The sequence below is a fragment of the Enhydra lutris genome, unplaced genomic scaffold (genome assembly GCF_002288905.1).
Source record: "Enhydra lutris kenyoni isolate GAN:26980312 unplaced genomic scaffold, ASM228890v2 scaffoldscaffold77, whole genome shotgun sequence".
NCBI lineage: Eukaryota > Metazoa > Chordata > Mammalia > Carnivora > Mustelidae > Enhydra > Enhydra lutris.
Window position 1 is genome coordinate 3,297,381 of NW_019154161.1, and position 22,356 is coordinate 3,319,736.

Below are 22,356 nucleotides of genomic sequence, written 5' to 3' on the forward strand. Positions count from 1 at the left end.
GCCGGATGCAGAAGGGGCGACGGTCTGAGAGGAATGAAGCGACTGCCTTTATTGCATAGACCTTTTCAATTGCTTTGAAGATGAGGGTCGGGGGACGCACAAGAGACAGAAGACTGAAGAAAGGAGTTTCCCCGCCCCCACCGGCGGGGGAGGGGTGCGCTGGGAGGAACATTAGTGCAAATCCGAGCGTCCGCCCCGGGGAACCTGCCCCTCCTGGGCTGATTGGCCAGTTAAGTGGAGGCACCGAGACCCGGGCCTTGACTGGCCAATTAACTAAGGCCTCCCCAGCCCGTACGTGCCAGGTCCCGTCATTGGACAACGCGTAAGACAGTCTCCGCCCTCAGCGGACCTGGCCTCCCACGAGCCGGAAGCGAGGGTCTGGACCGCGCCCCGCCCTCATTGGTCAGGCACTACCCTCGGGGCCTGCCGGTTAGTCGGTGACCGGGATGACACCGACCCCCTGGAGTTAGGGCCACACTCCGTCCAACATTACCTCTGGTCCCCCGGGGGCGCGCAATCCTGAGACGGGGCAGGGATTCCTGCCTATGGGGCCTGCGCCCTTCGCCCTGCCGCTAGCAGCTAGGCCACGCCCCTAGGCCAGGCCCCGCCTCCTCGGAATGTCGGCCCCGCCCCTGGCGGGCTGCAAGCTTCGTTAGGTTCAGGGCTCCCGACTGCGGCGGCGGCCGGGAGGCCCAGTGAGCAGTGTCCCGAGGCCTGGGTGCACCTGCGCCTGCAGCGGCCCATACTCCACCTGCTCTCCGTCCACAGTGAGCACGCCGCGAGGCGTGAGAGGCTCGAGGCGGAAGGCACGGGCCGCGGCATAGCCCAGCTGCGGACAGCCCAGGCTGAAGTGGCTGCCCCGCTCCATGGCCAGAAAAAGGCGCAGTAGCGCCGCACGCGAGATGCCAGCACGCACCCAGCACAGGTGCACCAGGCCGTCGTCAAAGCGCGCATGGGGGGCTGCCACCAGGTCAGCCCCCAGGTGGCTGGGTGAGATGGCCAACATGAGTACAAAGTCGCCCTCCAGTGTCACCCAGCCCGGGGGCAGTGGGGTGCCCAGAGGAGGGAGAAGGTGGTCAGGTGGGCCCCTGGCAGAAGTGGCTCCCGGGGCAGCTCCCGGGACATCAGGGGTGGGAGGTGCGAGACCAGAGGAGGCTGTCGTTTCTGGGACCCCCTCTGTGACGGGTGACAGTAAAGCCTTAGGGGAGCTAGGTGGTGAGGGCAGCAGCGGGTCTGGGGACAGTGGGGCATCTCCAGCCCCACCCCAGTCCCCAGCCAACTCTGGGCCCCCGCCATTGAGGGACAGGATGGGCAGGGGCTCAGGTGAGCCTGGCGAGGTCAGGGCAGGCTGGGGCAGGGGCAGAGGCAGGTCAGACACCGAGCGATGCAGGGGTGAGTGCGCCACAGGTGGGGCCGGTGCTGGCGCTGGGGCCGGGGCAGGGGCCAGGGTCAGCTCTGACTTGGCACGGGGTAGGCCTCGGGCAGGGGCGGGAGAGGCAGGCTCTACAGCAGCGGGGAGGTAGGAGAGGCGTCCGCGGTAGGTGTGCAGGGTGGCAAGGCCCAGCACCGTGCCCAGTGTGAAGCGGGCGCTTCCCAGGGCCCTGAAGCGCTCGCTCTGGATGTCCACGTCTGACACGAAGCCCCAGGCAACGGCCAGGAAGGAGAAACAGCGGGAGCCTGAGGCCAGCGTCACCGAGAGCAGGTCCAATGGGCGGCTGCCCCCCCGGCACAGCAACAGCGAGCAGTTGAGCAGCAGGTCGACACCCAGGGCAGGTTCAAACCTTCACAGCCAGAGACGGGCGAACACCGGCGGGGAAAGAGTAAATGGGGTGGCATGAGAGACCCAGAGCACAGGGTGGCGGAGAAAGACGCGGAAAGTGGGCACGCAGACAGCAGGGGGACCATGTGGCTGCCTCTGGATGGACTCTTCTTACTGAGCCGGGTTCCCTGTCTGCTCCCTCATCTGTGAAGCATTCGCTCAGTGTCCCTGTGTGTGGCAGGCACCGTTCTGGGCACAAGGGACACAGCTGGGAACGGACAGGCAGACGTGTCTGGGGCAGAGGGGCAGTGTGGGGAGCATCCCAGCCAGGACTGATCAACCTGACGGACCACAGAGCACCTGGGGGAGATGTAGGGACAGACGTGCCAGGTTGCGGGAGGGCTCACCCCTCCCCTTGCAGTGCTGGGCTGGTGGAGGCAGGACCCCACCTACCCCCCATGCTGGTTCACAGCTCCAGCCAGGGCGTTGCCCGAGCCACAGGGGAGGATGCCCACGGGTGTCTTCACAGCTTCTTCCCAGTCAGGGCGGTCTAGGAGTCCGTTCAGCACCTACAGGGTGGGACAGCGGCCACTTGGGTCCTGGTCCCAGGGCCAGGCTCCAGCGTCCCCCAGCGCTCAGGCAGGGTGCCCCTGCCCTACCTCGAACAACAGCCCGTCTCCCGAGACTGTGACGATGCCATCCCACTCACTCAGGTTCAGCCCCTGCACCAGCTCCCGGGCGTGGTTCTGCCGTTCTGATGTGGGGAACCAGGAGGTGAGTCAGGCTGTTCCACTCTGCCCCGCCACCACGACCCTAGCCCCCTCCGAGCCCCTACTTCCAGCCTGCCATGGCCCTTACCAGTCCGGATGAGGTTGAAGGACAGCCCGGCTTCAGAAATCATGGGCAGCACGTGGTTCTTACACCACTGCCAGGCCAGACCCCGCCCCCCAAACGGATTGACCAATAGGAGCAATCGGGGTGGCTTCGGCAGCAGCTCGGGGGTGATTTCTGCAAAGAGAGGGGAAGGAGTCTACAGAGGCCACAGACCCAGGCCCCTCACCTCAGAAGGCGGAAGTGCAAACAGCCCCTAGTGGAGGGCTGGCACAGCCGCCTGCTGGGAACTGTTTTTCTCCTGGGCTTCCCAGTGTGCAGCCCCGCCCCCCTCTCCCAGGGGCCGAGACAAAGGCAAGGCTTGGGAGGCTAATCCCAGTGCCCTTTGAACCCACGGGTAGCAGGAGGGAGGAAAGCTGTGGGTTCCACTTTCTTTATCCTCAAACTCCTGGAATCCAGGATCCGGTTACTACCCTGTGCAAGGCTCCCTCACTGTCACCAGTGGGGCCTCCAGCCAGCCAGCGGGATCCTGGAAGACCAAGGAAGACTCCCCAGATGTGGACCCTTGAACCTTAACCTTCTTGGGCCAACTGAGGAACCTGGGTGGGGCTCCGGCAAGAGCCTTCTCCGACTACCTGTCCCGGCACCACAGGCTGGATTAGATGCTGCCTCAGGGCTCCTGGGACGTCCTAGGGGACTTCTGTGGGGGCCTGTCACCCTGGGTGGTGACTAATCGTGTCTCAGTCTGCTGCTCTCACCAGACGGGGAGCCTCTGACTCATCTGTGTGGTCAGGGCCCGTGGAAGCGGGGGAGGGGACAGAGAGGAAAATCTAGGAGAGTAGCCCACACCAATCATTCTTCTCTGCCTGTGGTTTCTCTTCCTTCTGTAGCCCATCCCTGTGCGTCTACCACTCTTTCAATATGGACTGAGAGAGACAAGCCACAGACAGACACACAGGAGAGAAGAGACAGAGGTGTCCACACAGGGAAATCCACACAGACGCCGGGGTGGCCCTAGGGGAGAGCGGCTGTGTAGTGCCTCACCCCTGTCCCCCGGCAGTGGCAGTCCACGGAGCAGACACATGAGCGCAATGGCCCAGCGCTGGGCCTCAGCGCGGTTCTCCTCGTAGGTGGCTGCCCCGTCGGCCCGAAAGGTGCGGGCGGCTCTCCGCTGGCCCCCGAGGCGGCCCCCGTGCCGGCCCTGCGGGTAGGTGTAGACGCAGAAGTAGGCCGCCTGGTCTGTGGGGCTGCGGCTCCGCAGGGTGCAACAGCCTGACACCTCGGCCAGGGGGACGAGGCCGCCCCGGGGGCGGGCTTCGGGCTTCGGGCGCAGCCGCTGTATGTGCAGGGCCTGCGGGGTGAGAGTGAGGGCCAGGCGGGAGCCCCGGGCCGGGTAGGAGCCGAACTCGCCATGCAGGAGCGGGGTGCTTGCGGCCAATGGCAGTGGTGGTGGGGGGGCCATGGCCTCGGCCCTGTCCAGGGCGCTTCTAGGCCTGTGGCCCCAGCTCCAGGTCAGCTCCTGGTCTGGCCTCTGTGGGGAGGGAGGAGGGCAGGAGTCAGAGTCCAAGACCCCTGTGGCAGGTAGAGAGAAGCAGAGGGAGGGCCTGTGGACAGGAGACAACAAGGGGCGGGGACAGGCGAGATGGGAGCATCAGAGACAGACAGGCTCAGACAAGTGTGGGGAGACCCTGAGGACACAGGGCAGAAGCCCATTGTACAGGAAGGCTGGCATCCTGGAGGGTGGACAGCCAGGCATGCAAATGTACATTCATTTATCCCCCAAATAATTACTCACTACCCTCTATGTGCCAATCACAGTGCTAGGCCCAGCAAACACAGCAGGGAACAAAGCAGACAAAAATCCCTGCCTTTGTGGGTTCATATTCTCCCGGAAGACAGAAAAGAGAAAGAAGTCAAATAGTGTGTTGGATAATAAGGGCTTTGGAGAAGTAGAAAGCAGAGGAGAGAGAGCTGGATAGTGGAGATATGCAGAGACAGAGAACACAACACACACACACACATACGGTTATCTCCAGATGGAAAACGTTACACAAAACAGACATTCAGACACAGAGAGAGGGATGAAGTCTAAGAGCCAGAGGAACTCCAAGAGGAACAACCAGCTTTGATGAGATGAAACCCAGGATGAGGAGAGATACTTAGGAGAGTCAGAGTTTAGGGACTCCAGGAGGTCCTCTGAGGGTCAGAAAGACAAAGGACAGAAAGAGCAGAAAGGAGGGGCAGGAGGGAGGGGCGTAGACAGCTGGAGAGATCAAGAAAGGGATGTGACATGGAGGAACTAAGTAGAGTTACAGGAGTCACACGCAGGCGCCTGCGAGGGACAGGGGCCAAGAGCAGTACCCCAAGCACTGACCTGGGCGTCTGGCCGCCTGCTCTCCAGGGAAGGGGTGGGAGCCGGGCCTGAGGTCCCCTCCCGGGAGGCCTTCCCCCTGCCCTCTGCCCAGCTTCTGCCTCCTTCCTGCTCACCTTTGTTCCCCACCACCCCGCCCACCCAGCCAGCTGCCAGTCCTGTCCCTCACCTTCCCTGGCCCAGTACTGCCCCAGACTCACCCGGATCTCTGGACTCACCCTCAGGAGTCACCTCTGCCCCCTGCCCCGGGCAGCTCCCTCGGCCCCGCCCCTAAATTTGCACTGACCAGCGCCCCCATCCCTGAGCTCAAATCAGGCTTAGATACACAGAGTCCTAGATCTCCTCCAGTACTGGGCCTGAGCCTGTCCCTAGGTCCTCAAGTCTCTGGCCTGGTCTCCATTCTCTCTACCCACCCTGGTCCCCCAGACCTGGGCCTGGGTCTCCATCCAAAGGTCCCCCCCAACCCCAATCCATTATTCTGAGTCTCTGTTTCCGGTTCCTCCGGTTTGGGTTCTGCATCCCCACCCCATTTCCAGAACCCAGTCCCAGACCTGGGTTTCCATTCCTGGATCCCTCAGTCCCGGTTTTGGTTCTCCATCTCCATCCCACACCCTGGTACCCCAGTCCCGGCCTGCGTCTCCGTTCCTCTTGGTCCCGCGGTCCCCCAGACTCGGGTCCCTGACCCTACCCCCGCACCCTCCTCACACGCCGAGTCCTCCTCCAGGCGGCCCCTCAAGTCAGCACCAACCGCCCCCATCAGACCCAGGGGTGGGGGGGGAGGGTGTGCATCCGCTCAGCCAATGGGCGCGCGGCCGGCGTGAGCCGCGCCAGTGAGGGCGCGCGAGGGGCGGGGCCGGCCAGCTCGCGAGCTTGGCGCAGGGGGCCAGCCGAGGGAGGGCTTGAGAACTGGGCGGGGCATCGCGCTTCGCGAGATCGGCTGCCATAGTAAGTGAGGGCACACGCGCAGCAGAAGCGGCGTCACGATCCTACAGTCAGCGCTGCTGACGCCATTTTTGTGGAGGGCAAGTGGTAGCCCTGCCCCATCCATTGAGTTTTTTGAAAGAAAAGAGGCAGGAGGGAGGAGATCTTCAGCGGATCCTAACACAGGTAACCAAGACCCAGAGCTATGCAGATGGAGTTAGTAAAAGAGACCCAGAAAAGCAGAGTTAGAGGCAGTAAGAGACTTAGAGAGTGCTGCCTGTTTGTTTAGATAGTTACAGGAAGTCAGAGATCTATACAAAGAGACAAAGACAATAGAATTGAGACTATGCAAAGTTAAGGACACAAGAAAACCCAGAAAATGATGGACACAGAGATGGAGACCGATACTCCTGGCTCATTATTCACCAATTCTTTACCTTGGACTCAAACCAGAGTGGAGGCAGCATGACATGGACTTCTGCCCAGCGAATGACCCAGTAACATGGCAAGACAGAGAAACAAGGAGAGAGATGGGGAGGAAGAGTATCTGAGAGAGACTTCTAGCTTAGGAGTGAGGGAGGAAGACGATGCTGGAGGACCAGAGCCTGAGAGGAAGGCAACCTGGGAGACAGAAAGCAAGAATGTTGACAGGAAGACACAGAGAGGGAAAGACATAGTGAAAGCGGAAAGAAAGCAAGGCGAGAATAGTATCAGGAGACCAAGAAACAGAATCGTAGAAAGACACATGCAGAAAGAGACAAGGACAGAGTTTGCTAGAAAGCGATGAATGGAGGACTTTCTTTTATTGTCAACACACCTTGTTTAACCCAGAGTAGCAACAGTACCCGATAATATATGCCAAAGAAATACCCAGAAAGGGGGGGGTGGGTGGAATGGGGACAGAAACCCAGGAAGAAGGAGAGACAGGGAAACGCACACCTTAGTTTGGGAGAAAGAAAAGCAGGCACACCACCAGACCGACGAAGAGCCTGGGACTCAAAGATAGGGACCAAGTCACTAAGGCAAAGGAACAGAGACAAGGAGGAAATTGTGTCCCATGGTGTGGTGAACTTAACCTTCAGAGGGACCCCTTACCTGGTCCTGCTGCTCCTCTGCTTCAAGGTTTCCATTCATCTGCTGGCCCTTGCTGTGTTACCACATCAGCAAGACCCTGGTCCTGGGCGGCAGGCCATGAGAGGGTGGTATGGGCAAGGAGTGAGGCCTCACGGTCCGGGCTTGGCCTTTGGTTCTGTGGAGGACAGGTGAATAAGTAGGAGCATCAGGGGCAGACTGTAGGCTGGGCTGGATGTGCTGGGAGGCCAAAGGGGCAGGGCTTCCCTGAGGAAAGAAAAAAGAGGGGACAGGTCAGCTTCAAGCTGCTCCAGCCAGTCCATCTGGTCCTACCCAAGAAGGGCTAACAAGGAGTGGAGGCTAATTTGTATTGAGCACTTACATGCAAAGCATTGTTCTGAGGATTTATATTAACTTATGTAAAGCTGGAAAATACCCTATGTGCCAAGTCTATTATCCCCTTTTTGCGGATAAGAGAAGTAAGGCACAGAGAGGTTAAGTGACTTGCCCAAGGTCACACTGTTGTTAGTACTTAGCATGGCCAGGATTTGAATTTGGTTACAGCAGACAAGACCCCATCTCACCATCTATGTCTGTGCTTCTCCCCGAATCTCCATCTTCCCTTACTTTCTAGGTCTCCCTGTCAACCCCTGAGTCTCCATTTCCCTCACTCTGTGTCTCTGTCCACTCCCCCTCAGGGCCTCCAATCCTCCTCCCCTCTGAATCTTTATCTCCTTCTTTCAGGAGGCTTTCACCCAATCCCTCTCCACCCCACACCCCAAGCCTGGGGCTTCAGTGCGCCTCCTTCACATTCCAATACCGTGCAAAGCCCTCACACAGAGTCTGTTGGACCACTCGAAGAGAGCCGGCAAGGAAAAGCAGCCCCAAAGTGGTAGAGGCTGGGGAGGGGTCAGAGAAGGGGCAGGGGTAAAAGACGAATATAAAAATTGGAAATAGGAGATGCTCTAGACTGGGCTGCAGCAAGAAGATTTCGGGTTAGATCTCAGGTAGGACTTCCCGAGCAGCGGCTGCGCCTCGGAAGCGCCGCAGGAGATAAGAGAGGTGAGTCTGATAAGGAAATGCCTGAAGCGTGGGGTCAGAGGTTTCCCGAGGTCCTGACAGGCCCCGCCAGCTCCGCCTCCTCACCTCCAATACGCGGCTGGCCGGGTCCTCCAGGAGCCACAGAGAGGCCGGCCGCGTCGGGCCAGAGCGTCACCGTGAGACGCGACCTCCCAGCGCCGCGCGACATCTCTCTAGCTCCCAGAACCCTTTCTTCCGGAAGACTATCGAGAGCAGGGGTTGGGTAGGGCCAGAGAGGCCCCTCCCCCCAACACCCCACGCCTCCCCGCCGTCCTTGACGTAGCGCTTGTTCCCGGTGGGTTGTTCGTCCACTTATTCCGGAATCGCCCATTCGGTCACTCTGTGATTCGCCATAGAGAGGCCCGACTCGAGTAGAGCGCCGCGTCGCGCCTGTGACGTCACGTAGGCGCCACTTGCTGAAGGCTTTCCCCGCCCACCCCGATAGTGTTCTCTCTTTCCGGACCTGGCTAAGCAGGAGGCGCCATCATGGTGAGTGTGCTTTGAGATGCTCCCGGTTCGACTATCCGCCGCCATCCGTCGCGGTCTTAGGCTGGGGGAGTCCAGGAGGGGTGCAGAGATGTCAGGGCAGTTCGAAGGGGGAGACTCCCGCGGTGGGGGGGGGATTATTTTGGGAGCTCGAAGACCAGGGATGGGTCAGACTTACCGGCCTCCGGCCCCTCCCGTCCTCATTTATTATTAAAGCTCCAATTGAGTAGATGACCAAATGGAGGCGCAAGGAGGTTAAGTGATGTGACCGGGGTCGCAATGCCAGGAAGTGGCAGAGCCGGCATTCGGACCCTGGCGTAGGACCCACATGCATGCTTGACCTCTTGTCTTTTTGTCTTCTCCACCCCGACCTGTCGCTCCCCTGGCCTGGAACGTTGGGTTCTGGGCGGGGCGGGGGTGGGGTGGGGTGGGGAGAGCTGGCCACCGTCCAGTGCCCCGGTTTTGCAGCCGTGCTCCCCGTCCAGCCTGTGATCTTGCTTTTTCTTGGCTGTGACCCCAGTAACTCGGTCTGTCGCGCGTCGCGGATGTGCGTTTGGGAAGAAGTCGTAGGAAGCACGCATCAAAGGTTACTGCGTGCGTGAAGTGTTGGAGAAGAGGGAGCTAGGAATAATGCCGTAGTTCTTCACAGCTCCTGGCACGGCCTGTTAGAGACCCTCAGGACAGCAGCCGGGGTCTGGGGGAAACCGTGGCTTCCTCTTCGGTTTTCTCAGCGCAAGTGGGAAACGGCTGCATAAGGCTGCTGGGGTCAGGCAGGTTGTGCGCGGGAGGTTCTGGTGCTAGTTCTGCATGGAGTAAGTTGCAAATAAAGGTTCTTTGCTGTATTTTTAGGGAGGGTCCGTCCTTGGCCTCTATTACCGGCAAACACACCTTCTAAACAGTGAAAATTTCTGAGTCGACGCATCTTCTCTGTTAAAGCTTTTCAGGGTGCCGTGTGCCGTCTGCCGAAGGCTTTGCGTGTAGCATTCCTATATATTTTTTTAAGTTGGGGTCATTTGAGGCTCAAGATCTTTTTCAGGTCTCCTCGGGGTGGGCCCGGGGTTTGTTGTCCCTTCAGAGACCGGGGCCCCGGCTCTTCCTCGGGGATGGGTAATGCAGTCGTTCTGCGGCGGTGAGTGAGCTGCTAGGTCAGGTGTGGGTCCGTGGTCTCTCCTTAACTCTGCAGGGGGTCGACATCCGTCACAACAAGGACCGAAAGGTTCGGCGCAAAGAGCCCAAGAGCCAGGACATCTACCTGAGGCTGTTGGTCAAGGTGAGGCTGAGGCCTGAGAGCCTTAGGCAGGGCTGCCCAGAACTGCAGCTTCCAGGACCAGCATTCGGGGCCCCAGGCCGTTCCCGGGCCCTGCGGGGCAGGCGCGCATCCGTGGTTCTGCCCAAGGCTTCTGGGGTTCAGCGTTTTCAGCCTCTGGGGAGTGGGGAGGGGTTTGGGGGGCTCCCTTGGGCTCAGTGGGGCGGGGGAAAAGACGTAAAAACCTCGTCAGGCCAAACCATGCTGTTTTGTCTTTCGGTTGAAGGTTGGGGGGTATGTGAGCCACCCTGGGTTTCCATTCTTTCTCGCTCCTCCAGTTGTACAGGTTTCTGGCCAGACGAACCAACTCCACCTTTAACCAAGTCGTGTTGAAGAGGTTGTTCATGAGTCGCACCAACCGGCCGCCTCTGTCCCTGTCCCGGATGGTGAGGGGCTGATTTGGGGAACGACCGGATTATGTCTTAGAGCTGGGGTGGGGGCGGTTGGGGGCCTGGCCGTCAGCTGGTTGACTTCACCCCGTGGTGGGCACACCCTTGGCCCTGGGGTTGTAGCTGAACAGCGGTGGGTCTGTGAGTGGCTTGGGCTCGTCTCATTGTGAAGTGGGGGTGGCCGCGGTGGCTTCGCCCTGTGGGTCAGGCCTTACATGTCCCAAGCGCTCTCGAAGGAGAGCTCTGTTGAAGGCTCTGTGCTTGCATTGTGTCTCCAGGGTTTTTCCCTGGCTGGACCTGAGGTCAGGCCTCTGCTGGCTGAGAGGCGAGGCGCGGGTGGCTTTATCCCCTTCAGGGCCCAACAGTCTCTGTCCTCGGGATGCGTGTCCAGTGGGGTTGGATTTAAACGCCAGAAGGAGCTTCCTCAGTGTGCGTTTGTCCTCCCCCACCAAAGATCCGGAAGATGAAGCTGCCCGGCCGGGAAAACAAAACCGCTGTGGTTGTAGGGACCATAACCGACGACGTGCGGGTCCAGGAGGTGCCCAAACTGAAGGTGAGTGTGGAGGGGGCGCGGGGTCATGGTGGGTGGGCTGGCGCCCAGACCTGGCTCGTGTCCTCGCTCTGCTGATGATCTGTCACCGGTGCCACGAGGCTTGTGATGCCTTCCCAGTCCCCTCTCTTCTCTGGGTGAGGCAGGCGTCACACCTACTGGTCTGGGTGGCTTTTAGGATTGAAGGGGGATTGTCCTTGGCATTAGCCATGGTGGGTGTCCCCGGGCAAGAGCCTTCTGGGTCCCTCCCTAATGGTGCTTGCTGGTGCTTAAGCCTTACAGCCTGGCTTCACATCTAGATTTCTTGGCCACTCGGTGGCCTGGGTCTTTTTAATTTCTGTTTCCTTATCCGTAATAAGTTCAGGTTGTTGTGGTCTTAAGGGAGGTTTTGGACGTAAACTGTTAAGAATTGCTGTTGTCTTAACTAGGGAAGCTTTCCCTCGTGGCGGTCTTACTGGGCTCCGCAAGCATCTAGATGCCTCTGCTGGGCCAGAGCCGTGGAGAAGAAGGCCCCGCAGTCCCTGGGTGGCTGTACGGGGTGGGGGTTCTGACCGTGCCTGTCCCGTGTGTCCCCCAGGTGTGCGCGCTGCGTGTGAGCAGCCGTGCCCGGAGCCGCATCCTCAAAGCTGGAGGCAAGATCCTCACCTTTGACCAGTTGGCCCTGGACTCCCCCAAGGGCTGTGGCACCGTCTTGCTGTCTGGTGAGTGATGTTCAGTGGCTCCCATGGCGACTTCTTGCATTTGGGTCCCTGGCTGATCCCATCTTCCCCTCCCAGGGCCACGCAAGGGCCGAGAGGTGTACAGGCATTTTGGCAAGGCTCCCGGAACCCCACATAGCCACACCAAGTGAGTACACCCAGCCCTGCTGTCTGGGCCTTGCCATGCTTCCGGTCCCTTCTGTTTCTCACCCCGGTCCAGCTGCAGCCCTCCCGGGAACTCCCCCACCTCGTTTTCCCCACTTTGTCCTCAAGCTGTTACTCCCCGTTGCTGAGAACTCTGCCCGGCCAGCCCTAGAAGCGCAGCGTTGGGGGCTGTGCCAGGCTGGAGTCTGCGTCTCCCCGCTCCTTCTTGCCCTGCTCGGCTTTTCCAGCAACCTGCTCAGTGTCCCTTCCCCGCTCCTTCTGATGTCCCTGTGCTGCTCTGTGAGAGCGAGCCACGCGCTGCTCAGGGCTTCCTCAGCGTTCGAGCCCAGCGGGGCCGCACTCTCACCCTCTTTTCCCTCCCCGCAGACCCTACGTGAGATCCAAGGGCCGGAAGTTCGAGCGCGCCAGAGGCCGGAGGGCCAGCCGAGGCTACAAAAACTAACCCCAGATCCTGCGTTGTTATTAAAGATTTTGAATTCTGATGGTCCTCTGTGTGTTTCTGGGGGACGGTAGGGGATTGGAGTGAATGGGAGCGGATTGGAGCCTTCGGGGTGGACCGAGTGGGTGCCCATCTCCATGGAGACCAACCAGCCAAGGAGAAGCCCTTCCGTCTGCTGAGCGGAGTCCCGCTCTCCCTGCAGACGCCCTCTTGTGGCTATGATGCGTGCTTGTCGATCTTGCGCTGTGGGACACTCTAGGGCCTCCTTACGGCCAAAGTCCCGCCCCCTTAATAAGCTAGGTGACAGGTGTTTCCGAACCTGTTACCTCGCCCGGATTAGCTACACCTGCTGCTGTGGGCTAGGGATGGTGGGCGGGGCATGGGCCGGGAAGTACAGAGGGGTTGGGACTGGTGGGGGAGGGGTACATGGGAACAGGTGAGTTGCTCCCCTTTTCCCCCCTTGAGTCTGGCAGGCCATTGGGCCCTGGGCCAGTAACCTGACGATTGTGTTCCCTGTGTTAGGGCCTTCCCGTACCTGCACAGGAGGCCCTCCTCTGTTTACACAAGGGGCTGGGTTCCCCGGATCCCAGGCTAAAACCTGAGAATGAGGCCAGACGCAGGAAGAACAGAAGAAATAAGAGCAGGAGGTCTCCAGGCCCCCGTATTCTGACCTCTGAAAAGGCAAGACGAGGGAAAGGGGATGGAGGACGGAAATGTTGGAGCTGGATGGGCTGAGAGGGAGTCCTGCTTTTATTCCTCTTCTCTTTGTAGGCCTTTTCGCTGTGGTGTGGAGGAAGGAAGCTGCCTGGGTGTGCGATTGGAAGGAGGGGCTGCTGGTTTGTGGGGATCGGGTCCACAGGCCAGAGGTTGGGTCAGGAGCCTCCAAGGTGGTCCTTGGCCAGGAACAGGTGGATGGTCAGCTAGCAGGAGATCGTGGGATTCAGGCAGAAACCCAGACAGCTCAGCTCCGCCAGGCATCAGCGTAGATCAGAGGACAGCCCAAGATAATTCTGGCTGGGAGACTGGCGGGGGCGGCCAGTCCAAGGAAGAGGGGCAAGTCAGGCCCTCCAGCTAGAAGGGCCGCTGAGGTCATGGGCAGGTCCCATGGTGGTGCAAGCCCCCATTGAGTGTATCCTCCACCGGAGCAGCCCAAGTAGGGGTGACGCCCCAGGGGTCCCCAAGCGACAGAGACCGAGACCTCATTTCTGGTGAAGGGGGATGCCCAGACTTAGGGCTAGAGCCCGTTCCTCCCAAACCGAGAGAGCAGGTCCAAAGGGGAGGTGCCTGGGATGGTCAGTGAGAGCCAGTGAGCCAGCCACCTGTCGTCAGGAAAGACATTCCGCTGGACACGGCAGGGTGCTCCGCCGGGCGGCTAGGTACCAGCACTGCTAGCAGAAAGCAGTTGGTGTTTGCCAAATAATCAAAAAGACCAGCTGGACAGGGTCAGTTACACGTGGTATCTATCGGTCAAGGGCAGAGAGGCAGCCCACTTCACCTTCAGTCAGGGACCGTCGGGTGCTAGAGACAGGCGGGCAGCCTGCGGCTGTTGCCTGGAGATGGCTGGCCGCTCAGCCAGACCTCTGGTCAGGCCAGCTGGCCCTTCGGCCTGACGGAGACTGATCCAGCGAACGGGTCCGTTGGGGCCTCTAGACCCCGAGACAGCTGGTAGAAGTTCAGATGGCCAGCCTGTCACTGTGGCGGCTGGAGGCAGGCGACTAGTCAGTCTGATCTGAGCAGCGCATGCCCTGAGCTGTGTGATCATCAGGACGGGGAGCTGGGGACGCAGGGGACTTAACGGAGCGACCCTGGAAGCCTCAGCCGGCCACATAACATCTACCTGGCAGGAGACCCCCAGATGGTTGGTGTCCAGAGACGGCCGAACCCTCAGCCAGCCGGCCTCACGGTCCTCCCGCACGAGCAGCCCAATGGCAGCATCGCAGTTGGCGGCGCTGGAAGGAGAGGAGTCCGGGGCAGGGGCACCGCCCTTGACAGAGGCCAGCCCCGGCTTCCTGTATTCTGAGGGCCAGCGGCTGGCGCTGGAGGCTCTGCTGAGCGAGGGTGTGGAGGCGTTCGAGGCCCGCAGGCAGCGCGAGGGGCTGCGGCCCTTCCTGAGCGGGGAAGAGCTCCAGAGCCTGGTGGCGGCGGCCGAGGACTGGACTGCATCCAAGCAGCCGCCTGGCCGGGCGGCAGAGGGAGCCCCTGCCACCGATCGGGACTCGGGCAGCCTGACCTACTGGCCAGGACATTCAGAGGAGCTGGTGCCCACGCTGCGCCTGGGCTGGCCAGAGGACCTGGCCTGGAAGGGAATCACCCGGGCTCAGCTGTACACTCAGCCCCCCGAAGAGGGCCACCCGCCCCTCAAGGAGCTGGTGCGCCGGGAAATCCAGGCTGCCTGCAAGGTGGGGGTCTCAGGGGGCCTGGTGTCCACTCCCCAGACCCAGACATCCTCACATGCCAGCTCTCAGACCTGGGAGTGGCGCATCCCCTCGAGCCCTGGGCGTCTCACCCTTGCCCTCCTGGGACTCACGAGTCCACGCCTCGCATCCCCCAGGACCCAAGTGTCCACATTCCCCAGACCTCCTCCTTACCCTCTCTCCAAGGCCTGGGTCCCCCGGGGCATTCATGCCCCTTGGACCTAATTATGATCCCTTGGTTTCAGTCACCCACCCCACTGCACCCCACCCCACCCTTAGGATAGGTGTCCATCCTTCCTCCCACAGAGGGCCCAGATGTCTCCCCTACAGCCCCCCGGAGAGCCTCTTCTTTATCTAACAGCGTTGTGCCTGCCAGCTCCCACGCTAAGTGCCTTACGTGGGTTAACATTTATAATCACCAGGAGGGTCCTGGGAGGTTGGGACTTATTATCCCAAGTGAGGAGAGATGGGGAAACTGAGGCACAGGAGGTTAAGTCTCTCACCGGTAAGTGGCCGAGTGGGGATTTGAACCAAGGCTGTCTGGCCCATGGGTCAGGAGTCCTCTCTGCTACATGTTTCTGCCTGCAAGATCCAGGCCCTCAGTGTCCCCTGCCCTGGTCCCCAGAGATCCCCTGGGTGGCCAAGCAGATCATCCCTCCTCCCCCTTCAGGGCACCCCCAAGGACCCAGCCCACTGAGCCCTGGAGCAGGGCCACCATCCAGTGTCACAGCACACGGAGCACCGTGTGCCACTGCAGACACGATTATGATGAATTTTCCAGAAGTAGAGACCTTGGTCTTCGGGAAGGATGGTCTTTTCCTCATTCCCATGCGGGCGCTGTATGCACAGTGGGGGGTCTCTCCCACAGCCCCTCTGAACGTCTCGTCGAGGCCAGGCCTTTAAACTCCCATGCCCAGGACGCCTCAGCCCCCAGGGTCCCCCCTACCCCCTGAACATCTCCGGAGCTCCAAGCTCCATCCACAGCCCCTCTCCCCACTCCCCAGCTAGTGGCCGTGGTCATGGACATCTTCACTGACCCAGACCTGCTTCTGGACCTGGTAGACGCCGCCACACGTCGCTGGGTGCCTGTCTACCTGCTTCTGGACCACCAGCGGCTGCCTGCCTTCCTGACACTGGCCCAGCAGCTGGGGGTGAACCCCTGGGGCACCGAGGTAGGAGCCTGGCGGGAGGGACCTGAGTCCCCATTCTCCTGACGCTAGGGCCAGCCGGTGGCGGGGGTGGGGGGGCAGACCCTTCCACGGCGTCCTAGCTCATCGAGGTGGATGCCCGAGGAGAGTACCGATGCCCACCCATCGCGTTGGGGAAATTAGAGGCTGGTCTTCCCACAGGGTCCCTCTGAGTTAGGGCTATCTCCAAGAGATCCCCGAAACCCAATATTGGTAGCTCTGGAAAAGCTGGGACAGACCTTTCTACAGAGCCATGGGCCACCCAGGTCCTAGCCAGCCTGGAGGGATCCCCCCCTTGACCTGAGCCCTAGGCAGTGAGTGGGGGTGTGCGGGGTTGGCCTGAGTGAGGGTGTACCCCCTCCACTCCAGAACCTAGATATCCGTGTCGTGTGGGGCTGCAGTTTCCAGAGCCGCTGGCGACGGCAGGTGAGCGGCAATGTACGGGAGAAGTTTGTGCTGCTGGACGGCCACAGGGTCATCTCTGGATCCTACAGGTGCGGCTGCCCCCCACCACCACAACCACCACCCGGTGGTGTCCTGTCCCCAACTCTCAGAGAGTAGCTGGCACCCCTTTCCACCAGCCTCACTTTCCTGGTCTGTGAAATGGGTCTAAGCACCCTCACTGGTAGAGGATGGGCATACCAAGGGGCAGAACCCACGTGGGGTCGAGCCAGACCTGCCCAGGGTAGCGGGGGATGGGGGTCTGGCAGTGGCTCCTCCCGCTGGCCAGCCTAGTGACCGGGCCGGGGCTGGGGAGAGGCTGGGGGGAGGGTCATCTCTTCGACACTGTGTCTCCTCATCTGGAAAACAGGGCCCATAGTTTATGTGTGGGTTTCAAAACCAGGACAACCTGGATGGGAGTCCTAGCTCTGCCTTGAGGTAACTCTATCTCTCTAAGCATCTGTAACAAAATAAGAATTGGTAAGCAAGGGACCCGACCCTCATCCTGGCTCGCGTCCCCCTTTCCCTGTGTTTGGGGTCTAGCTCCTGGCTCCTTGTCTTCTTAGCTCTGTGACACACCGGCTCGGTGCCTCCCCCTGCTCCGTATCTGTTTCCCCATCTGGAAAGTGTGGATTAATAACAGCACCTGCCTCATAGGGTGGTCGCGTAGCAGGGAACGGGGTGCGTGGACCCTCAGGTCGGGTGGCCTGGCTTCGAACTGGGGCTCTGCCAGCTCCTGGCTGTGTGATTTTGGGCAACTGACCTCACCTCTCTGTGCCTCCCTTCCCCTTCTACAGATCGGGATGGTACGGTTAGTCCCTCTAGAACAGGGTTTCCTCACATTTGGGGCCAGATAATTCTGTGTTGGGGGTACTTCCTTGGGCATCGTTGGGGGCTGCACTGAATTTCCGGCCTCCACCCTGTAGATGTCGGGAGCACGCCCCTTCCCCTATTAAGACCACCAAAAGTGTCTCCAGACATTGCCAGCTGTCCCCTGCGGGGGGTGCTGATGTGCCCAGCGGATGACCAGCGCTCTCCACTGGCGGTTTTCAATCTGGGGCCTGCCTGTGTTCGGATCACCCGGAGGACTCCCTAAAAACACAGATCTGGGGCGCCTTCGCAGCCCCACCCCCTGGGAATGGGCATTTCCCGCGAGCTCCCTGCCCAACCCCAGTGCTGCCGCTCCGGGGACCACCCTCGGGGGAACCGCTACCCTGGAGACCGGGGCTGTCTCAGAAAGCACCTGCCTTCCCTCCCGGCTTTGTCCGGGGGTTCAAGCGAGATCAAGGTGCCCTGGCACGTAACAGAAGCAGCGCTCCGTGAACGTTAGCGGTTGTTTATTGTCGTTGTTCATTTGAACCATATTTCATCGACTCTAAGGTGCCCCCGACAAAAAGAAGCATCCCGATCGACATGGGAAAAGTTACGCATCTTAGAACCCATGAAATACAGTCGAGGGGTCCAGCCAAACCCTCCGGGCCGTGCTCAGTGGCCTGAGGATGCTTCGCCCCGGGCTCTGGGTGGACAGCCCTGGTAATGGATGAAGCCGGGGCCACACGAGGTTGTCCAGGGCCTCTGGCCATTTAATGGGGGGGATGGGGTGGAGGCGGGGGGCTCGGGGAGCAGCGGAGCCGGGAGACCAGTCCCAGGCCCTGCCCTTCGGGTTGGTCAAAGCAAATGTGGGAGCAGCAGCAGCAGCACGCCCAGAGCCAGGCCGGCGGCAACCCCTTCCGTCCGGCCACCTGCGGGATTGGGGGCCCTGTTACACATGTGGCCGTAGCAGCAGGTGGAGGTGAGCGAGTAGGTGACGCCCATGTAGGTGACAGGCTCCTCGTGGCCGCAGGATGTGGACAGTATGCAGCCTTTGTTGATGATAGGGCCAAGGCCCGGGGCCACCCCGAAGCCCGTGAAGCAGTCCTCATCGTCGCCACAGCGCATGTGGATGCTGGGACACTGCTTGGAGTCGGTCAGCTCACAGAACACACAGTCCTTGGCACCTGTGGTGCCCGGGGGCAGAGCCATTACCAGAAGCAGCAGCCAGCCGAGGCCCATGGTGGCCTGGCGGCAGTGACGGTGCCCAAGCCAGGCCGTGGGCTTCCTGGGCCTCCCGGAACTGCTGGATGATGCTCCTGAGGCCCTCGAGACTTTTGCCCCTGGTCTGGGCCTCCCGGGTCAGCGCACAGAGGGTCCTTGTTTCCCAGCACTCCGTGTCCCTCTCAGGGGCTCCGTCGTGACCGCGGCTCACGAGTCCTTGGGTCTCAGAAGCTTTCCCGGGACAGAGACAAGCCAGCGGCCGCTATCTGACGGCACTCTTTGTGGAGCGGAATGGGGTGACCTCACAGACCCCTCCAGGCTCCCACTGGCCCCTCCAGGGGTGAGGTCACAGGTGGGGGGAGGGGTGTCACAATCTGCAGGCAGACGGGCCTGCCAACCTGCCAGGGAGCGAGGACACGGCCACTCTGCCAAGGTAAGGACGCTTGGACTAACCCTCGCCATCCCTGTGGCTGACACATCTGTTCTCCGGGCACCGGGCCCACTGGGGCACACGACCCGTGGTGAGCCCGTTTTTCCGATGGGCAAACCAAAGCTTGGGAAATGAAGGGAATGTGGCTGAGGTCCCTGGAGGCAGGATTAGAGCCCAGGTGCATTTAATTCCCAAAGGCACCTGCTGTGTGCCTAGACCTTAAAGCCTGGTGCTTTAAATACCAGCACTGTGACCACAGGGACAGTAGGGGACCTGCCCATCATAGCCAGCTGGGCGCGGGCTGGGCACCATACAGGCAGCTCAACCCCTTGTTCTTTCTTTCCAATCTTCCTACATCTTCGCTCCGTATCCCAGATGCAAACTGAGGCACGGAGCCCACACCCCCGGGGCCTACCTCATGCAAGTGTTTAAAGATTTTTTTTTATTTTTATTTTTAATTATTTGTCAGAGAGAGAGAGGGAGAGAGAGCAAGCACAGGCAGACAGAATGGCAGGCAGAGGCAGAGGGAGAAGCAGGCTCCCTGATGAGCAAGGAGCCTGATGCGGGACTCGATCCCAGGACGCTGGGATCATGACCTGAGCTGAAGGCAGCTGCTTAACCGACTGAGCCACCCAGGCGCCCCTCATGCAAGTGTTAATAGAGGCTGTCATTATGTAAGGAGCAGCCCAGTCTGAAGACGGGCCTCGCGGCCATTTAGTCAGAAGACTAATCGCACCTCTTCTCAGAGAGGGAAACTGAGGCACTAATGGCCTCCTTTGCTGGGGATGGGGCAGCGTCCCAGTTTAAGCTCAGGCTGGCTTCCAGATGATCATTAAGGTATCTTAACTCTTGTTGTCACCTTAGTCCTCTGGGTTCGTACCTGGGGGGTTCCCATTCTACAGAGGGGGATGCGGAAGCCAGAGAGGTTGCAGCACATGCCCGAGGTCACACAGCCTGCCCTGGGACTGGGTGGGGACCAGTAATGGGGTCGAGACCGGGCACCCCAGGGGTGACCCGGAGATCCTGACCCCTCACTGCATGCCCCCCAGCTTCACGTGGAGTGACTCTCGTCTGCACCGTGGCCTGGTGACCCTGCTGACCGGTGAGATTGCTGACGCCTTCAGCCGAGAGTTCCGGACACTGTACGCGGCCTCCTGGCCGCTCCCGGCCGCGCCCACCCAGCGCCCCTTCATCAGCACCGTGGGGGGGCTGCGGCTGGCTCACAACCCCCACCGCGTGGCCCGCCGCCGCTCTGTGGCCCCCATGTCACCGCCGCCACCCGACGGTCCACTGGCCCAACGCTTGGCCGCCTGCCGGGTGTTTGAGGGGGACAGGCAGGAGACCCCGGCCGCCCCAGGGCCGGCGCTGAGCGACGTCCTGAGGAGTGTCCAGCGCGTCCAGACCCCCAGCGGCCCCCCGGCCCGGCCCAGCCGTTCCCTGTGGGACCTGAGCCGCCTGTCCCAGCTGTCAGGCTCCAGCGACGGGGACAGCGAGGTGAGAGCTGGTGGTGGGCCTCTGATAAACAAGAGGAAGAGGATGGGGCAGCTGAGGGTCTACTATGTGCTGGGCCCCACGCCGGGGCTGGGGGTGGGGGAAGCGCAACACCCACCCGAGTTCCCGATCCCAGCGACCATTCCCTATAGCCCTACTGCGTGCCGGGCAGGGGAGCGCTGGGTGGTTTCGGGCAGGGACCCCAAGAGAGAAGCACTCTGGGAGCAAACCCTGGCATGACCCACTAATGGGGAGAGCTGAGCAGAGATCTGCCTTCTCGGAACCCTCTGTGTTCTCATCTGGCAAATGGGCGCAACCACTGTCCCCAGTCGCGGTTTGGTGGGAAGGAGGAGTGAGTCAGGGGAGGACGAACTAATGAGAACACTAAGCATTACGATACATCCCCACGGTGGAATTTATTTGTTATTTCTTTCACGAGGTCCTCTTCCCAGGTCAGTGAGGTAATTCCCTTCTCATGCTCCTGGTTACGGACGGGAAAGCTGAGGCTCAGAAGGGTCAAGTAACTTGGCCAAGGTCTATCGTGGGCACTGTGCCACATGCCACAGGGGTGGCTGAATTGGATCTTTGCCACAACCCTCTGAGGTGGATGTTCTTGTGGCTCTCCGACCACCCGTTTCACAGATTAGGAAACTGAGGCACGAGAGATCTGGCCCTTGTGACCTTCCCGGGGCAGCTGTTAAATGCTTTTAAACCCTGGCTTCCCAGATTCAAGTGTCATCAGGGTATTGGGGAGGGCGTGTGGTGAGAGGTCCCTGCGCCCCTCCTCTCAGCTGGTGAGATGCTGGCTTCCCACCGAGCTTGCCTTAATTCTCTGGGACCCTGGGCGGAGCCTTGGTGGCCTCAGCTGTGCAGTGGGCTGTCGAGAGGGTCAGAGCAGAGAGATGAGGGACAAGCAGGCGTCCCCGCCCTGGATGCCAGCAGACCCGTGGTCCCCTTGCTCTGGGAGCTGTGCCCCTCTTGGGCTCAGTTTCCCCATCTGCTACGTGGGAACTAGTGGAGAGCTTTTCCAAGGGTGAGGGAGAAATGTCCCAGGAATTGCCTCCCTCTGTTCCAGCCCAGGGGAGGAGAGGGATGGGCAGGGCCGGGGCAAGGTCCTCACTGCCACTCGGTCTTGAGGCGCCCTCACCCACCATCACCTCCCTTGGCAAATATTTGTTCCCCTGGGGGCAGCTTCTGGCAGCTTCCTGTTCCTCCCCACCCTGAAGCTGCAGGGGGAGCACAGCAGCTGGCCCTCTGAGGGTCTGGGGGCTCCTGGCCTCCTGACTCACTTCCCTTCCCTGCCTTCTCACCTGCCCTGAGAGAGAGAGAGAGACACACACACACACACACACACACACACACACACACACACACACACACACACAGGGACTCAGACCCTGGAGCCTTCTCTCACCTCCCTCTCTTTCCCTCCACAGTTCAAGACGTCCTGGGGCTCCAAGGACACCCCAGCGAAGGCCCTGATGAGGCAGCGGGGCACTGGAGGGGCCCCCAGGGGTGAGACAGAGCCCCGTCCTCTGAGCCGGTCCCAGCCCTGGGGCAGCACCCTGCCCCTCCATCCCGCATGCCGCATCCGCTATCTGTCACCGACCCGAAGGAGGTTTGGTGCGGATACTGCCTCCAAACTCCTGGAACCCCGAGGCGGCCAGCAGCCAGATTGGGCTGCCCAGGCGGGACTCAGGGGGCAGCCGTAATAGAGCCAAAGCCGCACGGGGCCGGCCTGACCAGCAGCTCCAAGCCCCCTGCCTCCGGGTGGTGCCTGGGACAAGGCTTCTGGCGTGGGTGTCTGTCTGGAAAGCAGCAGAAGGGATTTTTTTTTCTCTTTGTTCTAGAACCTGGGCAAGCCCAGTGCTCACCCTAGAGGCCAGTGTCACAGTTTAGGAAATGGGCAGAAAGTCTTGAGGAGCTAAGATCCTAGAACAGTGCATGTCCCACTTGGCCCAGCCAGAACTTCCCTGTGGAGGGAGGGGCCTGGCTGAGTGACCCCCGGCACCCCCCTCCCCCACGTGCTGTGAATTGTGTGGGGTGAAGGTGGGGAGCCCCTGGGACAAAGTGGGGGAGCTTCGGGCACAAACCGTGCTCAGGAGCTCTGGGTAAACAGCTTGGCAGGGGAGAGGACAGAATCCAACCCAGGGAGCGGGGCTGAACGATGACGGCCTAGAAATTGATGGGGACACAGCTGCCGGGGGGATGGGTCAGGGCCAGGGGCCCTGGGGCTGTTTTGCCGGTGCTAAGGACTGAGTTGCTGGGGGCTCCCTTTCCCTCTGCTCAGAAT

At 60.7% G+C, this 22,356-nt stretch overlaps 4 protein-coding genes across 7 annotated transcripts; 2 read left to right on the top strand and 2 right to left on the bottom strand.

The window, feature by feature from the left end:
- Positions 1-25: 25 nt before the first annotated feature.
- Positions 26-8,378, bottom strand: LOC111160728 (sphingosine kinase 2). Of its 4 annotated transcripts, XM_022524048.1 has the most exons (7): positions 7,538-8,378; positions 6,978-7,131; positions 3,635-4,121; positions 2,618-2,767; positions 2,419-2,513; positions 2,213-2,328; positions 26-1,781 (listed from the first exon to the last, which is right to left on the bottom strand). In XM_022524048.1, exons 2-7 carry the CDS (start codon positions 7,014-7,016, stop codon positions 659-661), a joined length of 2,010 nt encoding a protein of 669 aa, XP_022379756.1. In that variant the 5' UTR covers positions 7,017-7,131; positions 7,538-8,378; the 3' UTR covers positions 26-658. The 4 variants fall into 4 exon arrangements, with proteins under 4 accessions (XP_022379756.1, XP_022379758.1, XP_022379754.1 ...); XM_022524050.1 differs by having other exon boundaries at positions 3,635-3,941; positions 6,978-8,378; XM_022524046.1 differs by having other exon boundaries at positions 6,978-8,378.
- A 75-nt stretch (positions 8,379-8,453) lies between these two features.
- LOC111160732 (ribosomal protein L18) lies at positions 8,454-12,109 on the top strand. Its single transcript, XM_022524058.1, has 7 exons — positions 8,454-8,522; positions 9,703-9,789; positions 10,104-10,211; positions 10,669-10,767; positions 11,342-11,465; positions 11,541-11,610; positions 11,994-12,109. The coding sequence occupies exons 1-7, from the start codon at positions 8,520-8,522 to the stop codon at positions 12,067-12,069; spliced, it is 567 nt and encodes a 188-aa protein (XP_022379766.1). The 5' UTR covers positions 8,454-8,519; the 3' UTR covers positions 12,070-12,109.
- Positions 12,110-13,991: 1,882 nt separating this feature from the next.
- Positions 13,992-21,775, top strand: LOC111160826 (family with sequence similarity 83 member E). The gene is made up of 5 exons (XM_022524184.1): positions 13,992-14,465; positions 15,485-15,652; positions 16,037-16,161; positions 19,622-20,066; positions 21,500-21,775. The coding sequence occupies exons 1-5, from the start codon at positions 13,992-13,994 to the stop codon at positions 21,773-21,775; spliced, it is 1,488 nt and encodes a 495-aa protein (XP_022379892.1).
- Positions 17,437-18,263, bottom strand: LOC111160827 (sperm acrosome associated 4). Its single transcript, XM_022524185.1, has one exon. It carries the CDS (start codon positions 18,158-18,160, stop codon positions 17,777-17,779), a length of 384 nt encoding a protein of 127 aa, XP_022379893.1. The 5' UTR covers positions 18,161-18,263; the 3' UTR covers positions 17,437-17,776.
- Positions 21,776-22,356: the final 581 nt, after the last annotated feature.